The sequence below is a fragment of the Halichoeres trimaculatus genome, unplaced genomic scaffold (genome assembly GCF_033239565.1).
Source record: "Halichoeres trimaculatus isolate MK-OKI-2021-1 unplaced genomic scaffold, fHalTri1.1 fHalTri1_scaffold_2, whole genome shotgun sequence".
In the NCBI taxonomy this organism is placed as follows: domain Eukaryota; kingdom Metazoa; phylum Chordata; class Actinopteri; order Labriformes; family Labridae; genus Halichoeres; species Halichoeres trimaculatus.
The window spans coordinates 16,107,526-16,127,601 of record NW_027437180.1 but is presented as its reverse complement, the minus strand read 5'-3'; the positions used below and the strand labels follow the sequence as shown (position 1 = coordinate 16,127,601).

General features: G+C 40.6%; 2 protein-coding genes across 5 annotated transcripts in view; one reads left to right on the top strand and one right to left on the bottom strand.

The window, feature by feature from the left end:
- ndufs8a (NADH:ubiquinone oxidoreductase core subunit S8a) overlaps positions 1–20,076 on the top strand; it is an 85,158-nt gene that overhangs the window by 21,531 nt on the left and 43,551 nt on the right. The window lies entirely within an intron of this gene.
- Positions 1–20,076, bottom strand: part of LOC141810026 (glutamate receptor 2-like) — a 47,597-nt gene that overhangs the window by 8,421 nt on the left and 19,100 nt on the right. For 2 of the 4 annotated variants that reach the window (XM_074697348.1, XM_074697331.1), the window contains exons 8-18: positions 18,336–18,503; positions 16,686–16,790; positions 15,943–16,050; positions 14,668–14,731; positions 14,011–14,153; positions 13,584–13,799; positions 13,271–13,425; positions 12,228–12,426; positions 10,816–11,063; positions 4,146–4,260; positions 1,405–1,539 (exon numbers count right to left, since the gene is read on the bottom strand). In XM_074697348.1, coding sequence (XP_074553449.1) covers positions 1,405–1,539; positions 4,146–4,260; positions 10,816–11,063; positions 12,228–12,426; positions 13,271–13,425; positions 13,584–13,799; positions 14,011–14,153; positions 14,668–14,731; positions 15,943–16,050; positions 16,686–16,790; positions 18,336–18,503 — 1,656 coding nt within the window. Of the gene's footprint in view, positions 1–1,404; positions 1,540–4,145; positions 4,261–5,100; positions 5,216–10,815; positions 11,064–12,227; positions 12,427–13,270; positions 13,426–13,583; positions 13,800–14,010; positions 14,154–14,667; positions 14,732–15,942; positions 16,051–16,685; positions 16,791–18,335; positions 18,504–20,076 lie in introns of all 4 variants that reach the window. The other 2 variants (XM_074697341.1, XM_074697324.1) reach the window with 1 other exon arrangement.

The following is a 20,076-nucleotide window of genomic DNA, read 5'->3' as shown; positions in this document are numbered from 1 at the left end:
GAGAACAAAAAATAATTAATAATTACCGGTATGCACGACCCAGGTTAATGCCCCAACAGAGCATTAAATCTGAAGGTGGTAGACCCCACCACTACAGGCTGCTGATGTCAGGATAAACACCTTTTTTCATCTGTTTAAAGGCTGACACTGTGCATTGCATTACCATTAAGACTAAATATGCAAAGACAGAGGATATTTAAGGAGTGAAATAATCCTGTGGAAAAGTATGGGGATGTGGAGCTATAAAGCAAATTTAACATTGCCATGTCTGGGCTGAACCCTGGGGTGATTCAAAGTAGAGGTCGACCGATATGGGTTTTTTGGGGGCCGATGCTGATGCCGGTGCTTTCCAAATTTGGGCAGCCGATGCCGATATGCATAGCCGATTTTTCCAATTTGATATTCAGGCCGATTGTTAAATAAATATATATTTATCACATTTTTGTGAAACGCAGCAATTTCTGAGCAACTAAAAGAAATCTATTACAACAAGTCGTGTCCAGTCCTCTGAACATTTATTCAGCTTTCAAAACAATGAAATATTTTGTCTGAGTAAACACACAATGTAACAAGCAGTAGTCAACATTCACACTCTTCTTAAAATGCCAAAAAAGAAATTTAAACTTATTAATATAATTTGAACAAAAGTATGTAATGTATCCAAGTGGTTCCACAAGTTTGAGGTGCTCATCTTTTTTGTGCCTGATCAAAAATTGCGTCATTTATACAACGGATCAAAAATCGGCTTTTTAAAAGAAAATACAGCCGATGGCCGATAGAGACAAATGTCCATTTATCAGCCCGATATATCGGCCGGCCGATATATCGGTCTACCTCTAATTCAAAGAGCATCAAACCCCCTCAGGTTTGTTTAGCTGCAGGTTGACTGAAAACAACTGGTCTAATCACAAATTTTGAGCTGCTTTATACCTGCTAAAGACACTTACCTTGATGAAAGTGAAACAAAGGGAAGTAAACATTTAAAAATCCACCAGGGAAAGAGACAGATTAGATTTTGACCTTGTTGGTGTTTTTGGTTGAGGAAGGTAAAACAAAATAAAGAAAAAACAAAAGAACTCCAGTAGAAAGATAGAAATGAGCTTGAAACACAAAAATAAGAACAACATAGTGATAAATGTTTTATAAATTATAGATTTTTAATTATATTAAAAGTATCTCATTGTTTATTCTTTTACTCTTTCCACTTCTTGAAAGTATTTGCTTCTATGGTTCAAACTTTTAACACTTTATCAAACTAACACCACCTGAAGCTGCTCTGGCAGAAAGGAGTTTGTTCTTTGGTTTTTGTTTCACACCATCTCTCCTAATTCATACAAACAGGCTTTTTAAATGAGTTCTGATGACGCAGACTTAAGTTAAAAGATAATTTTATGTAGACTGTACCTTCATTTTTTTGGCCTCAGCCCGGCTTTTGTAGCAGAACTCCACCAGGGCCACCATCATGGCAAGACCTAGACCCCCAACCAGGATGTAGAAGACTCCAGCTACGTTACTGAGAGACAAAGCGCTGGTCTTCTCCTGATCAGCACATATTGGAGAGATTCAGAGAACAAATGTTAGCTGAAAACATTTTTTATCAGACAGCATCAGACTAACAAACTACCTGTGAACTCTTCTTCTTCTCTTTCCTGCTGCAAAACTTACCTGACACACGACAACACCCGAGCCTAACTCCATTGAAACACATCTAAGCCCAGTTACAGCGTTACTCTCATTGTTATCCCACATAGACCTGTGCTGAACATGGCCTACACATCTGACATCATCTAAAACACACATCTGATCCCCTTGATTAATCCAAACCCATTCAGGACATTGCTTTCTTTCAAAAGCTCTGCAGTTGTTTTTCAGCCTGTCCAAGCGTGATCCTGCTGAGGAGACTTTGAAGCCTCAGGTTGGAGCAGATCACTAAACTATCTGTGTTATTAAGTCCTCTCTAAAAGTTCAAGGGTTTAGGTAACCCTGCTCTATTACCAAAGAAATGTAAAAACCATACCCTTAACTCTTATGCTGCTTAACATTTATTTTTACCCGAGAGCATTTTCTAGAAAGAACCATGATAACAATAAAAAGTATCTGCCTGGATGCTTATAGAGAGTGTCTCCTCAAAAATAAAGTCTCAGTGCAAAAGACCATGCTGCCTATAGCTGGAAAAACACCACAGACTACTAATTTTTCCTCGAGCTGTAGAACAGTCGAAGAAATGTACAAGGTCTGGCTCCTTCTTGATTAGACAAACTAATACTGATCAGAGCAACAGTCTGTTTTGAGCAAAGAGAGACAAAAACAGATCCTCGAGGCCTCATGCTGAGCTCTAAGCACATAAAGTAAGTCTGGAAGTAATATAAACAATAAAACTTTAGTTTATGTAGTGCCTTTCAAAAACACACACTTGAAAGAGCTGGTTCTGTTTATAGATAGTCAGATTCTATCTGAGTATGACAGTCTATAGGTTCTGTTTACAGATAGTTTGAAGTCACTGTATATGGCAGTCTATAGTTTCTATTTGTAGATGGTTTTAAACCACTGTATATAACCACAGTCTGCCGTTTCTGTTTGTAGATGAGTATTCACTAAACATAAAGACAGTCTTGGTTCTGTTTATAGAAAGTTTGCAATCACTTGCAATCAGTCTGCAGTTTTTTTGTAGATAGTTTATCACTGTATGTAATCACAGTCCATAGTTTATTTATGTAGATATTTAATCCCTGTATATATTGACAGTCTACAATTTCTCTATGTTCATAGATCGTAATGACTGTATAGTATGACAGTTTTTTTTGGTTCAGCTTGTAGATATTTTGTAATCACTGTGTGTAAACAGTCTGCAGTGTCTGTTTGTAGATAATTTGATATCACTGTATATATTGACAGTCTATAGGTTTCTGATTGCAGATAGTTTTTAATTACCATACATAATGACAGTCTATTGATTCTGTGTACATCATAGGTAATCACTGTATATAAACAGTGTCTAGTGCCTGTTTATAGATAATTTGAAACCATTGTATATATTGACAGTCTATAGGTTTCTGTTTGAAGATAGTTTGTAATTACTGTATATAATGACAGTAGTGGTTCTGTGTGTAGATTGTTGGTACTCACTGTATATAAACAGTCTGTAATTTCTGTTTGTAGATGGTTTGTATAACTGTAAATACAGTCTTTAGCCATATATGACAAACCCTGTTTTCTGTTTGTAGATAGTTTGTAATCACTGTATATAATCATCACTTGATTGCAGAATCTTCTCTTCCAACGCCTAAAAGCTCATCCTGTCATTGACCGTTGTTTGGTGCTTTGTGGACTAGATGATTGAAGTCAGAAGTACGTATCCATCTAACAAACAGGAGCCTCAGCAGTTGACGTCAACCAAGGTGAGGGAAATCCTCTTCCTTAGTTGTCGACTTCTTGGAATACCTGTCCCTGACATCCCCCGTTAAATGGACCCAATCCACCAACAAACACTTAAAACAGACAGTTGGGGAGTTAACTTTCTGGCACTGGCACAGACACAGGCACGTGTGCACACACACTCAGACAGCTGTTTCTAAAGCGTAAGTGCAAAATGAACTGCAGAGCTGGAAACCCCCAGCCAATAAGGGCGGATTAACCCTTGTGGCGTGGTTCAATACTTAACCGCATACTTAGCATATACTTAAATATATTTATACAAGTTTATGATGAGCAGGTGAATTTTACAAAGAAATTCACAGAAACATGAAAACACTGAGGAAAACAGACACTCATTCAAAACTCATTTGGTATAGTTTGTCGGGGACACCACGGTTATCTGTCTTTTCTTCTCTAAACATTACTGACAGCAGAACTTCAATTTTTTTCATGGTTCCCCTGAATCTTTCTGGCAAACCTGGTTCAGTTTTTGCACAGAAAGAAGAAACATGTCCCGGTAAAGTGCTTTGGCCTGATCTTGACCCCTACATTACCTCAATGATGCTCTAAAGATTATCTAATGAACCTTCAGGTCTGATGAAAACAGAGATAATGTTGAGTTACAGTGCAGGTGTGATCTGTGTTGCTGCATACATACGGACCCGACAGAAGTGTGCATGCTGAATAAACAGACAGAGCATTTGATTGGTCCACAGACACAGACGACTAACCTTATTGGTGGAGTCCTTGAAGCCACACTCTCCTTTATCGTACCACCACTTGTTTTTCATCTTGTCTAGGGTTCCTTGCTCATTCAGTTTCAATACGGCAAGGTTTACTGGCACTCTTCAATGGGAATAACATAAATAACATCATTATCAATGTTATCTTATGTTATTAGAGGAGCAGCAGCTCTCAAACGCTGATTTGGCGGCCAACAGAGGTCCCACATAAGACATGAGTGTGTCTTTAATCTTACACATAAAGGCTTAAAAATGCTCAAGATGAGCTTGGGCTTAAAAGCATCACCTCCAGGTGGAGAGTTTCAGTTAGGATACCTCTCCAAACCCTTACACTTATATACTTGTACTGGAGGCTGTTAATGAGGGGAGATTAACAGGGGGGACAAGTGGGGCCCCTTTGTTTGGCCCCCTGAGACAGAGATTGAGAGGTGCTGCAGTGAACAGCCTTTCTGCTTCAGGAACAGGTCAGAGCTACAGATAAAAACAGTTTGGCAGGGCGCACAAACTTTTTATCCACAACCCTCTACCTGTTGCTCTTTTCTGTTGCTGCCATCTGGTGTGAGGTCACCTGACCCTGGCCTCAGCCCTGAAACCTACCCTGACCTCTGACCTCAACCAAACAGGATGCAACACTATGAGGAGAAGCAGCACAGAGCACAGCACTTCCTATGGGGGTGGGGGGTGGGGGGCAGTTCTGGGGGGCTCTCCAGAACTGGGTTTTAGAACAGTACAATCTAAATAATAAAAAAACACTCCAATGGTTCCACCTGGAGTTTTTTATGATTAATCTGATTAATGAGAGAGTTATTGTCACTGACAGAGCGACCATAGGTGGTGCTGTGATGTGCTATTTCTGAAGATTTCTTCACACCTGCTGACCCAGAGACACCTGTGTGTGTGAGTGTGTGCACTAGTGTGTTAGTGTGTTTGTGTGTGTATTAACCTTGCTCTCCCCTCCTCCGCTGCCGCACTCTCCTTTGTCATACCACCACTTGTTTTTCAGTTTGTCCAGCAGGCCCTGCTCGTTCAACTTTAACACCGCCAGGTTCACCGCATTTCTACATGAACACAGCGTCTGTTAGCAGTTCGTCGCAGTCACTCCTCCTGATGGCGTGCACGTTAGCTCATTAGCTTAGCACAAACAAGATACATACAGCTGGATGGTGCTGCCTGTCAGGAGCAAACTCAGATTATCTTATTAACATGTGTTAACAGCTGAGCTCTACCTGCTGAAAATATGAAAAATAGGATATAAAAATAAAAAAAAAATGATGGAAGTGTGGCACAATTATTTCTTTATTAGAGGGTGGAGAAAGGGTTAGGCTCTAATGTCAAATACTTGTTAAATTGTTTACTATTATTTATTTTTCTATTTTATGTCATCTTTTTCTGCTTCACTGTGTTGGCTAGCTTTGTCCTTTAACTCCAAGTTTGGGAATAAAAAAATTCAAGGCAAACCCAGTCAAGGTTCCTCACCAACAGCCTTCTGTAAGATGTAAATTTTCCCCCCTTAAGTCGTGTTTTTAGGACAACTATCTTTTATAACCATTTAATCAAACACAGAACAGTGTGCGAGTGTCCACAGTCAGTGGCCCTGTACTTTTCTGATATCTGGCGCATTAGTGAGATGGGATGGGCGTAAGAGTTCACCATTGGCCTTCAGCTGCTTTACACAAACAGAGGCGTTCAGTTATACTGATAAAATATGGTTTTAAAGTAAGACAGAGGGCTCAGATGTGGTTTCCCTCACAGCGTGAACTGCTCTCAATATGCAGCTGATCAGGGGACGCCAAAGGATGAGTTTATGGTGCTGTGAGAGCAGACCCGTTGATCAGCTTGATTTATAAGCAAAATACACTTATGATAAGCAAGAGACTCAATCCAATCTTCTTGTGCCCTGCGCCTCTCTTACAGGGACAGGTTTTGAAGTATGAGTTACATGTCACTAGTAATTGTATTAGCACCTCAGCTCTGCCCCTTCAATGAGAAACAAGCTAGGCCATAGTTTACTACAGAAAGGGCTGCGTCTGACACCTAATTCAGTTTATCATGAGAGACTCTGGCTGATACTAGTGTGCACTCTGTTGAGAGTTATGAGCACTTTCCCATGAGAAAGTCTGTTTGTTTTTGCACTTTTGTACACACAACACAGGCATGTTCTTCTGCCTGCAGTGCACGGATCAGCTGTTCAGATTTAATGTAGATTTTGACCCATGCATTTCAGATTTGCTTCATATTTAAAGATATTTCTTTTAAAGGATTTTTCTGAAAATAAAATGTCAACTTTTATACGATTTATCCTGCCCAATCGTCTCCTCTGGGCCTCTAAACATGTGTATCAGTGTCTGTGTCTGCCCCAACCCCCTCCTCTGCCTGTATATTGATATTTTGGTTGTATTGAGATGTTTCTGGTAAGCATGGTTACCTCAGCCAATCACAGCACCCAGTACGAAAGTGACTTTGCGTGTTGATTAGCGAGTGGAAGAAGCTAATCAGAGTGGCTACGATCATGGACGTAGCATGGAGCAAGAAAAACAGCCAAAGTGAAACAAAACGGCAAACTGATAATACTTTTCACTATGATAATGATGAAGATTGGCTTTCAGGTGCTTTCGAGAACTTGGAGAGCAGCACAGGACAAAGAGTGACACAACCTGGTATGTGTCAAATACCTGTGATTAGCCTGTGCTAACATACCAAGTTAGGTGCATGGCTCTCAAGACTATCCCACGTAGAAACGTGATGCTACAGGTGGTTGCTGGGCTACTGAGTGTGTTCACATAGTCACGTAACACAATCAGAGGCTGTGGGTGTGTGCTGCTGCTGGCACTGATCCAAGGAGGAGGAGCCCAGTTTGAATGTTGTCTTTACTAACAAGTAACAAAAACTCCTACAGACTCTACCTTTAAGAAGCCTAAAGCCGTAACAACACAGACAGACCCTGTTTTATAGCTTTCACCCACTCAGTCGTTAAAAGTAAAAAGTAGAACTAGTCCAAACTAGTGCTAGCTTGTTGGGCTAATACTCCATGTATGAATTGTGTTGTTAAACGGTTTAGTTTGAAGCTGTTCCATGTCCCATGATGCTCTGTGAGGGTAATGTGTTGTATCACCTCTTCTCTGAACGTGTATTCTTAACAGAGTGTGTCTGTCTCTGTGACTGTCTGCTCTGCCTGCACGAGAAAAACTTTAACTGTTAACTCTGTCATGCTATGGATTGTTATTCTCTGGTCCTTTTTTCTATTGTCCGGCAAATAAATTTTACAACCAGGGAAAAATAAAAGTCCACACATGACAGGAAGTGCACACTGATGCTTTTTACCACAATAAAAGCGCCAAACACAGAGTGGTCCCAACAAAGCAGATCGAAGTTCTCATAGTTCTCAGTAGAGTGTACACTTATGCTGATTTGAGCTGTTATGTCAAGGTCCTTCTTACTTTGCTACATCCTGTGTCAGACTCAGACCGGTCTTAGTGAACTGTGGCCTGGCATACATGCTGCTTTTCATTAAGAACGAGACATCTGTTGTTGCTAACACAGTTATTAGATATAATGGATGACTCCATCTTTTCCAAAGTGTCTCTTTGACTTTAAATGTTGAGGTTTATCTGATACATCCAGGGTTTAAATGACTGAAAAGGCGATTTTGATGTAAAAATAGGAGGAGAGCTAATTTAGTATGAGGAGCTTTAAACAGTGATGATAAAATGGAGATCTTTGAATCAGTTTACATGTCTCATGGTGACTTATGAAGGGTAATGTTTTTATAATGTTGTATATTGTGGTGTAACACTGTGATCAATAAGAAGGACGAGGCTCAGTCCGCTAAGATCTGATTGGTTTCAGTTGCTGCGAATTATCAACAATTACATTCATGATTGGCTGATAAATTTATAATCTTTTTATAAATTTAATTTTTTTCTGATCTGAACCCGCCTCTGATGGATTAATTAGTGAATATAAATCAATAAATCAATAAATGAAACATGCTAGGAGCAGAGACACAGACAGAGGAATAATTCAACTAAAGTTTGATTTAGATTATAAAATATTCTGACCTGAAGTTGTGAAAATATAAAATAATGTCTCTGGTTCTACCATGTTAATTCAAAACCAGCATTCAGAGTGAAAACATGATGTTAAATCGATAAAGCTTCAGTCAGTGAGTTTAAGACAAAGTTAAAACTTAACCACTCCTCTGATCATTATAGAGTTTGATTATTTACATACATTTTAAATCAATATCATCTACAATCTGTTCAGCTGCTTTAAACATGATAAGTATTCAGATCAAATAACGACAACTGAGTCATATCTCAAAATAATAGATAAGGATCAGGATCAAAGTCAGGACCAAGTCCAAGACTTGGTCCTGAACCAGGACTTGGACACATGCATTGTGTCCTGAATGCACCCGGCATGATCCTGTCAACCTTTCTCAGGTTAAGTTTAAATACCTACAGGTCATGTGACATCATAAGTTTAAGGTGAAATGAAAAGTCAGTGTGAGGTTCACCGTAGACCGTCTAAAATCACTGAGTGAAGCTTTAACATCAAACAACAACAACGTACACAATCTTGGAAAATACATCAGCTGAACTTTAAATCACAGAGAAAGACAGAGAGAGGGAGAGGGAGAGGGAGAGGGAGGATGGAGAGGGGGAGGAGAGAAGGGGGAGAGAGGGGGTGCTGAGCAGATATCTGTTGTGAGTTGAAAAAAACGAAAGTGAAAAACAGTTTCATGGAGATGCATGCAACACACACACACACACACACACTCACGCACACAAACACACAAGCACTCACACACAAACACACTCACGCACAAAAACAACACACACACAGATTTCAGTCATTAACATCAGAGTGATAAAGGTCTTAAAGAAGCTGCTCATCTCTCCAGTACTAGCTTCTCTAGACAGGCTTCCTCTGAGATCTGGAATACAATCTGATACCTCACCTTATTCTGCCGTTGGCTCAGACTGCTATCAGTTTAGACTGCTGTAGTCTTAGACTAGGGATGGGCTGATAAGATTTTATTGATACCAATGGCCTTATTGATTCTGCTTATCAATACAGTTTTATCCATTCCCTTATCAGGTCCTCCTGAAATTTCTCTGTACAAAAAGTAGCTTAACAGGTTTTCTGTGTCAACATTTTATTGAGTTTATAAGTAAATAAATATGTTATTGGTCACTGGATCTGGATATCTGTGGACGTAAATAAATAAAAATGTATGTATAAAAATGCACGGATGTATGCTAACCCCTAGCATTTCAATGCAATTTCCTGTATACGTCAGCATTTGTTAATGTCATTTTTGGTGAATAAGGAGATTTATACCATGTCGACTGTATCGAATAGGAATCTGTTGTGAGAGAGTCACGTACATTTCTTGGTGAGTTCAGTTCTTCCGTAGGACTTCAAACTGAAAATCCTAAATCAGAGAAACTGTTATCTATCTGCTGAACTAAGATAGCTGAGGCTGACTAGTCAACGTAAGGTCCTGCAGCTCCAGCATAATGGAAAGGATCAAGGGAATCTTTCAGCGCAAAAGCTAACAATATCGATGGATTTAAACATTTCTTATCAATTCTTAACAGGAACTGGTATTTGATTCCCATCCCTATCTGAGACTACTTTTTTCATTCTTTCATTTATTTTCTACAGTTTATCCTGTTCAGAGCCAGGGCGGCTGGAGCCTATCTAAGCTACCTCAGGGTGAGAGGCGGGGTACACTCTGGTTTGGTCTCTTGTCAATCACAGAGCTGACACACAGACCAACAACCTTTTAACGCACACACCTAAGGGTAATTTAGAATCACCAGTTTACCTGATGAGCATGTTTTTGGACTGTGGGAGGGAGCCCACACATGCATGCCTGTTGGATGAAGTTTGTCCTAGTACTGTATCTACGGACCCCATTGTGGGCTAAGATCAGTCTCTTTGACTTATTCTGATGTTTGGTCTTGACGGCAGCAGGACTCTAAAATGTTTCACACTCGGGACAAATTTTCCCTTTGTCAAGATTTCATTACCAACACTGACAAATGTAGTTAACTTTACTGATAAATACTTTCTTTAAGACCTGGATCACACCCCGTGTCACGGCAACCACCACTACCTGTAGGTCAGAAGTGGTAACCATGGTGAAAATACAAACCACAGAGATGACATCATCAGGGTAGGTGGATTATTATAACAACGAGTAAGCCGCCATGTGTCATTCATCACACTCGCATACTGCAACACCCAACAGGCACAGAGGCCTGGGACCAGACTTAATCACCCCCCGCTGGTGGGTCACTGTACTAGTCTACTATATTTGGCAATGTGCCCCTGTACTGATCTAATGTACTGGGCAGAGCACAACTGTACTAGATAACTGTACTGGGTAGGGCACCCCTGTACTGGTCTACTGTTCTGGGCAGATGCACCAGGCCTCAGGCTCACTTGAGCGTGAAGCCATCTGACTCTGAAGCTGGAAGTCAGCCGGTGTTGTCAGGCCCGTGGAGACTGAGGGACTCTGAGTCTCTCTGTTGGACACAGCACACTCACTGTGAGAACGGGGGAGCGACAGTATGCTAGGCAGCAGGTTAGTAGTGTGAATGGTACATGGCAGAGCAGTTGGCTAGCATTGTTATATTGATCCACCCACCTTAATGGGGATCCTTTGGGTGTGGCGATGCCGTAGCCCTTGGAGTCCAGGTTCCCCCCCACTTTCATGGTGTCGCAGGGTTTCCTCTGCTCGATGTACTCGTTCATGGTGGACTCCAGCAGGTAGGCGTACTTCCCTTTGGACTTCCGGACTCGTAGGACACCTTCTGATGTTTTCTTCACGAAGACGGAGGGTTCTGCTGATTTCATGTACTGCCACATTTTGTCAAACAAGGCGATCTTAGAGCGCTGTGAAAGACAAACAGGCACACAGTCAGAACTGGGACTTGGCTTGAAGCTGAACACAGGCACTTTGAAGAACACTGTCTTTTCTCCTAAACACAGACAACGTTGAAATATTCTGTAGGTACATGTAAAACACCTGTGTAACGCTGTGGTCCTGGACTTAAGCTAGAAAAATGTATTTGAACTCAAAAGGGTAAAAAAGTTGAGTGTGGAAAGCTGGACACTTCCTGATTGGTCACCATCTTGGCTATGTAATTGAAGTGCTGCGAAAAGATCAAACGGTGGATGAAAGTTACACTTTAGGAATAGCAGAGGAACACCTGTGACGGTCGTGAAATGTGTTTCTCATTTCTGGCATTTCGTTTTAGTCTTTGTTTATAAGCTGGGTTGGAAAAAAGTTACTGCCATTCTCAGCAGAGGGTGAAATATTTTTCTACAGCTCTCTAATAGCACAAGGTCAGATTCCCTGATTAAATCCTAAAAACTGACTCATGTGATGTGCATTTTTTTTGGGTAAATATGGCTCCTGGTAACTTGTTTCACATGGTCTGGTGTTAAACTGATAAATCAGAGATATTAAAGAATTGTAATCTAATTGAAGTGGCACCTCAAAAATCGTAAAAGAATCAAATCCAGAGACAAGCATATCAGCCCAGCCCTAGTGTGCGCAGTGTATTTCATGTCAGTATCCAATGAGACACACAGCACAATGCTGTGCATCAAATCAACTGTTCATGGTGAAACAGCCTGTATCAGAGATTTGGTGTCCTGGTCCAGGATGATCCACCAGCTTTTGTTTGCTGGATGGTGAAGTCTCTGGATTGGAGATGGGGGAAGAGATATCAGCAAAAAACTTGTCCTTGTACGTTGTGATCGTGTCTAAAAGATCATCATCTAACAGGAAAAGGGCTGAAGTTCTTCCTCTGGGTGAATAGACATGATAGATGAAATTGTGCTTAAAAAATGATGATAGCTGTTGGTTTTGAAGTTGTTTTAATCTACATGCTCCTCCTTACTGTGCAAAATGTGGGATTGAAAGCAGTATGAAATGTGGTAGTTTGAATAAATAAGAGTGCTGGGAGAGGCGTGGTCCACAAAAATCATTTAACAGAACTGTTAAACTTTAAACCTAACAATATTTTCAGAGTGAGCAGAAGAAGGCCTTACCCTGAAGAACTCCTTGGTGGATCCAGAGTCCAGAGTCCCATATGCGATCTCCGTCTGTTTGGCCAGATCTTCAGCGCTCTCGATGGGGGACACCATCCTCTCCACAGTCAGGAAGGCAGCCAGGTTTGCAGTGTATGAAGAGATGATGATCAACGTGAAGAACCACCACACACCTCCAACGATCCGTCCCGACAGAGACCTGCACACACAGAGGGACACACACACACGCACACACACACACACGTTTAGCTTTTTTTTGTCTCAGTTAAGGTGTTGCTCATTGGAGCCTCTCTATCCATCACCAGCTCATGGCAGAAGATTCAGATTTTAGATATATAAAGAGAAATCATCAATATTCCATCTCTATTATGACCGATATGAAGAGTTGTACTATTCCCCCTGAATTCAAAGTTTAACAGATTTCAAGACAGATCTGATTCATTCAAGGAACCATTCATATTTGAATAAGTTCTCTCTGGTTTAATAGGTGTCACATTTACTGAACCTCTGGTCTAAGAATATGAGACAATGCGGAAGTGCTAAAATCTGCTGTTTCTCAAGTGTCTGCTTGAGGCTGGCTCCAGAAGTACCAGAAGTCACACACACACACCAACCAAAAAAAGCTGTTTTTTAAAGCAGAAATTAACCTATTTACAGCCTGATTCAAAAAACGTCTCCTGTCTTGAGTCGCTAATTTTATTATCAGCACCCACTGTATGGGGCTGAATTTTTTCTAACTTGGCCGTTTGGAGGATATTAAAATCGCGAGCGATAAGAGGCACAGCTGAGGGTCATGTGACCCACAGGAGCCCTGTAGCTGTACGCTTAGCCCTTGCCAATATGGCCGCTATAGCCAATGTGCTTCATTTTCCATTTCAGAAACAGATAGGTGACGTCAGGGAGACTATGTCTATGTTTAATACAGTCTATGGGTCCAAATAACCTTCAGTATCTGTTTTCTGTTGCACCTCAAAACAGCACAGACCTTATTTGTACCAAACAATCAGAACATTTCCTGTGTTGTTATTCAGAGACATATTGACCTGGGAGAGATGTCACAGCCCTGTCTCATGAAAGCACCCAGAGAGAACCAGAGTGAGTTAAAGATCCCAAACTCATTGGTGGATTCAGTGGTTAAGGGCAGGGCTCCATCCTCTGGCTCCTCCAGCGTCCACTCATACGGGCTGAATCTGGAAACCTACAAGATAACATCATCAGTCACAGCGAGCATGTTACATGAGAATGAACGGACGGGAAAAGAGCTAAACTGTTCACACAGCTAGAGTCTGTGAGCAAAGAGCGTACACCTTTCTCTAGTTTAACACCACTGCACACTTAAAAAAGATACATACTCACCAGGAACAGAACCACACTGACTCCTATGTACGCAAAGACAATGCACATCCAGATTTCATAGGCAAGAGGGTCCAGGAAGGAGAAGACTCCTGGTTTAGACTTCTGGGGCTTCTTGATCATGATGGAGATTCCCAAGGACATGAAGGGTTTGGAGAAATCAATCACTTCTTCTCGAACCAGGGTGATGGTCAGAGGAGCCACAGCGATATCTGCTTTCTGATGGAGACAAAGACGGAGAGAGTCAACAGTGCTCGTAGACTTCACTCAGCTTCTCAGACCAGATAAAACCTCAATCCCAAAAAAGTTGCATTTTGTAAAATGTTAATAAAAATAAATGCAATGATTTGCACATAAGTCACTTAAGACAGTGACAAAGCCAGCCCAGCTCTAAAAGTTGACCCGTGTGTGTTTGTGTGTATAATCTTACCCCATAGACCAGCTCTCCAACCATTCCGTTCCAGATCTTGGTTTCTGCATCTCTGGCTCCATATTTACCATCTCCTACAATCCTTAGTTGGTATCGTATCCCACAGTGCTTTGCAATCTCTGCTGCCAGGTCAACACAGTAACCTGTCAAAACACACAGATGCATGGTGTAACACAAAGAGTAACACACATGAACACACAAAGATCAGCAATGTTAGAAAACTTTAATAAAGCCAATAAATAATCATCTTACTTACACAATCATCAACACACACTCTAACCCCCCCCCCCCATCAACTGTTGGCTGCTAAACCAATCAGTACCCAACGTGACCTCTGGGTGCTGTGTACTCTGACACGCTGTGTAATACACAGTACAATACTGGAACAAATAGTAACAACCCACAGTAACACTTAGTAACAAAACACAGTGACATTGTAGAACACACAAAGTCACACACTGTTACACACACTATCACAAACAATAACACATACACACAGTAACACACTGTAAAACACAATGAGACACAGATGCACTCGGCAGTTACACAATAACAAATAGTTGCATACACACAGTTACACACTGTATGACACAGAAGGAAACACAAATAGTAACACACACACACGCACAAACACACAGACGTGCAGCGTTAGTTTACCTTCATAGCGATCATTGTCTTGAAACAGCTCAGAGTTCTTCTTCATCATCACATAAGGGGCTTCCTACAGACACACACACACACACACACACACACACACACACACACACACACACACACACACACACACACACACACACACACACACACACACACACACACACACACACACACACACACAGTGTTAAATTTCTTGGTTTCAGTCTTTCTGACTATGTGACTTAGTACACCTGTTAGGTCTGTCATCTTGTTCAGTTTCCTGTCTGTCACATCCTGACAAAAACACATACTGTCACATCATCAGATTGTTTTATGCTCATTTATTCATTCACTCATTTTCTTATCCTGTTCAAGGTCACAGGGGACTGGAGCCTATCCGTGCTGTCATTGGGCGAGAGTGGTTGGGTGGGGTACACCCTGGGCTGGTCTCCAGTCAATCACAGGACTGACACACAGGCTGACAACCTTTTAACAAACACTCACACCTATGGACAATTTAAAGAGACCTGATGAGTATGTTTTTGGACTGTGGGAGGAAACTGGAGTACCTGAAGAGAATCCACACATGCAAGGGGAAAACATGCAAACAGAAAGGCCCACATTGCCTGATTTGGGATTCATTCTTTCCGTTTGGCAGCAACACTAACCAGTGCACCACTGTGCAGCCCTATTCAATGGGGTTTATTGCTCTCTTTTAACTTTTAACAGAGTCTTACTTCTTGGTCCTAAAACTTTTTACAAGTTCACCCTGATCCAGAACGTTTACTCTGTAACATGTTTACTCAGGCCTTGAAACCTTTAACTTATTTACTCTGACCCTGAAATCTTTAACCAGTTTACTTTGACCCTGAAACTATCCCATGTTTGTCCTAGGGCTGGACAATTAATTGGATTTTAATCATGATTTCAATTTTGCCATCTGACAATCATAAAAACAATATAATCGAAGAAAAACAATTAAATTGCCACACAGTGTAGATGTATGCAAGTTCCTATGCTTCATAGCTCTTCTGTGTTCCATGTGCAGCCACAGCGAGTGTGTGTGACTTATGTGTATCAATAATACTGTATGTGCCACTTGCTGGTTCTTTAAAGTTGTGTTTAAATCAGTACTGACGTTTTTGAATAAATTAATAATTGTGTATATTAATTGTGATTTCAATATAACTTAAAATAATCGGGATTCTTATTTTTACCATAATCACCCAGCCCTAGTTTGTCCTGATCCTAAACCTTAATTCTTTTAAGCCTGATCACATGATGTTAGTTGCTTACCAGAATAGTGGTTACGATCACTGTCTTGTTCTCCATCCCCATGGTGTCATTGGGATAAAGGTCAGACTTGGTTACCACCATCTTGTCCACCTCGTTCCAGTACCCGATCTGACACGGCAGGACATCATAAAGTGAAACATTGTGAGTTGAGTTCTTTCATGATAATAAACTAAAGCTGTGTGCCCTATAGCTCACACACACACACACACACACACACACACACACACACACACACACACACACACACACACACACACACACACACACACACACACACACACAGTATGCTAACATTTCAAGTGATGCATTCTAACTAGTGCTGCACGATTTGGGGAAAAGGTGCGATTTGCGATTAGGTGGACAATATTGCGATTGCAATTGTGCTTGCAATTTAATAAAAAAAGTTGTGTCATGATGAGTCTACAGACTTGTTTGGTTATCATGGAGAAAAATCTGAATTGCATGTGCTGACATTGCGATTGCGATAACCTCTTCTGCGATTACGTAATTGCGTGTGCTGACATTGCGATTGCGATTGCAATTGCGATAATCGTGCAGCCCTAATTCTAAATTATCTTAACAGACGTTTTAAAATACGTTTAATTTAGGCCACATGCTGTTGTGTGTTAACAAGCCATACAGACGGACATCTTTTGATATTTGTTTCGTAAATGTACATATTAACGCATTCTATAAGTGTTGATCACAGCTACATGCTAACATTGTCAGCTGTTAGCTCTTACCTTCACTGGTCCATTGTTCTTCAGCTCCATGACTGTCACTGAATAATTTATCCTCTTCCCATACTGGTCAAACTGGATGTTACCAGTTAGACCATCAACACGCACCTACAGACACAGACAGACACACTCAAACAAATGTCTGCGTTTAAAGCACTGCATTGTTTGTCATTTTAAAAAAGAACTAGAAAGAAAGAACTAGACATAAACCATAAAATAACCACAGTAGCACCTAAATCCCAAGCTAGAACTCCAAAAGAACCAAATCAGAACCCAAAGAGAACACAGGCCAATTGTGCTTTGTTAATAGGGACACTGATTTTTACCTGTATAAAAGGTATGTGCCTTTATTCAAAAAGCTTCTCTGAGAGCTCTTATATCTGTCTTTAAATTCTTAGCAAAGAGTCTAAGCTTATGAGTGATTCAGGAAGTTAATGCGTGAATACAGGCCCTGATTTTTACATGGCCCATATTCACAAAGCACCCTGAGGCTGAAAGTAGCTCTTAGAAAACTTACAGAACTTTGAAATCTTAGAAAATCTTAGGATCCCTCGGATTCTGAGATTTTTCTTAGAATTTGCCCCGGGTAAGATAAAAGTTATTAACAAAGTATCTTAAGCCTTAAGAAAGCCCCTAAGGTGAAAAACTATTAGGAGGAGGGAGGAGGACTTTAAGAAGCCCAAGAGTGAACACCAATACTGGTGTCAGACTCTCCCAACATACTAAACACAGTTCCTGCCACCTGAGACAGCTGTTTATCTGCTGATCCACACCCTAAACAGTCTGGTTACTGAGCAGATGAAACTCTATAACATTCATACAGTTATTAATATCTAAGTAAGTGATGTCAGCAGCCATGACCTGAATGGTAGCCTAAAACACTGTTTGAGATCAACTTTGCTTGTAAGCTGCGATCTCCGCTCTCTTTTGGTTTTGCAGCGTGTACCAGCGCTTCTCACACTTGTCACTTCTGAGCACAAGGAGAGGGAACGACACATTGATTTTTGGGCAATGAGCTCCCAAGTCTGCCTCTCCCCCTTGTGTCGTGATCCCAGTTTCCCTCTAAACACTCTTTGATTCTCCTCCACGAGCTGAGCCAACAGCAGGCTCTGCTCTGTGTCCAGCTGGACTTTTTAGTTCATTTTTTATCCATTTTGTTTGTTGTTTTGGCTGCCAAATCAAACAGCTTTTTAGAAAGAAGCCAGCAACCACAGGAAGTGCTGAGTCAGCATCCGCCATTAATATCAAATACATTATGTAGTTACATGAGCAGCATGCAGTAAACTGAACAATAAGCAAATCAATACAATCAGCATGTGAATGAGGTATGTTCAAACATTTTAAACTGTGTCACACATTGAGTTTCATTTTCATGACCTAAAATTAACGTCACCATCACACATTTCTGAATACAGTCCAAGTTATTGATTGATTTCAATGTCCATTCATCACCAGGACTGCAGAGTTCTGTTTTTCGTGTCTTTTTCCCTTTTTGTACCAACCAGTCCTGTCTGCTCCTCGCTCAGCGCTGCTCTCAGAAACCTCCTGAATCACTCCTGAGCTCAAACTCCTTGCTAGGAGTTTTTAGGCTAAGTTAGGAGCTCTCTGAGAGGACTCTGAGAAGCTTCGTGAATACGAGCTCTGGGACTGTACCTGTTTGAGTGCTCGTTCAATCTCCACCCCCTGAGCCCACGGCACCGCAGGATTGGCCAGACAGTCTCCACTGTTTCCACGGCGACTCATGTCGATCCTCTGCTTGTGAAGGAAGCGGAACGCCTCGGTCATCACGTTAACGGCATCATAGGTCAGGGCGGAGGTGTACTAAGAACAGAGACATCTGGTTTTAAAACTTTTAACTATATACTTTAAAACTAGGTGTGTGCTGGTGATTAATTACTGAGTTTCTTCATTCATGGAATATTGATGTGATTTAATAATTCATTGGCTTCAGGTGACAAAAACAACTTGCTCACACATGGATGTATTTCTGTTTTTTAATCTTCAAAATGAGACACTTTCTATGAGGCCTGTTTCTACAATGTATTTTAACACATGATGAACATAAGTCTAACACATTATTTTACTGTCTGTACAGCTGTACACTCATTATTACAAGAACCCTTATTAGATGTTGAACATGAAAAATATGGAGCCAAAACAGTGACTTTGACGTTTGGCATTTAAAATAAAATTTGGCATTGAAAACATATCCTGAAACTGAGTAAGACACATTAGCATTGAAAAATGTGTGTTATAAAAGAAAACTTATAATAGCGTAAAAACTGTAAATAGCATTGATATCATTTTGCTTAAGTTAAAAAAACAGACATCAAATGTCATTTTATTTCGTTATTATAACATTTGCATTCTTAATGTTTTTAAATTCAAATCATATTGTACTGCAATTGATGTCACTGCTTAATCAATGACAGTATAATTTCAATGCAATTTTTTTTTCTAATCACACTTTTTTTCCCGCTTTTTTCAGATCCAACTTCCTGGCCCTTTTTAGGCATAGAGATGGGGGTTTGAGAGGAAGTGCTAGGAGGGTGTGATTTGCGTATTATATGCATATTATTGGTAAATATAGCAGCACTCGACTGGACCCACTCCACATTTTAAGGCTAGACCCCACTCATATTGTGACTGCAGAAGCACTGCAAAGTATAATGGTTAATATTATCACTATAACGGATGATAAATGACTCCCAGCTTTGTAAAAAAAAGTCAGTGGATAGAAGAGATCAGCAAGTGGATGTTTTTAGTGGAGCAATCAAATGACGACCAGAAGGGAGAAGTTAAAACCAACAACTGTCACTCGATGCTCATGACTGCATTATCTCTGGACACTTACCAGACTGTGACAGACCAGGATGTAAACATGTGTGAATAAATCAGAAACCCTCCCAAACCAAAAAGAGCACATAGACTGCTGAGTCTGAGACCTGGATTATCACAAAGTCACACAGAGAACTGCACCAAACTGTCTGTATTTTAAGGTTACCAGGACTGGTTAATCATTCACAATATCCCCTAATTTTACTTTGATCCTAAAATCTGTTTCTGTTCATCATAATTTATAGCTTCACTTATAATTTCCTCTTTATATTGAGTCCATGGTTGGTCATAACTTCGCCTAAACCAACTTTTTCATTAAAAAGTCGAATCTGTGTTTTGAATATCAGCAGTTAATGTTGCTTGTCTGTGGCGAAAACGGACAACTGAAGTTGGAAAAAGACGGCACATTAAATTCCACACCTGCAGACATCGCTGGTATTTCAGTGAAAAGTGTGACCCTGTTAACTGGTAACACTCTGACACGTTAGCCAGGTCACTTTTAACTCCAAAACACTGGTTGCTTTGCCAAACTTGATAGACGTCGCCTCTATTGTAT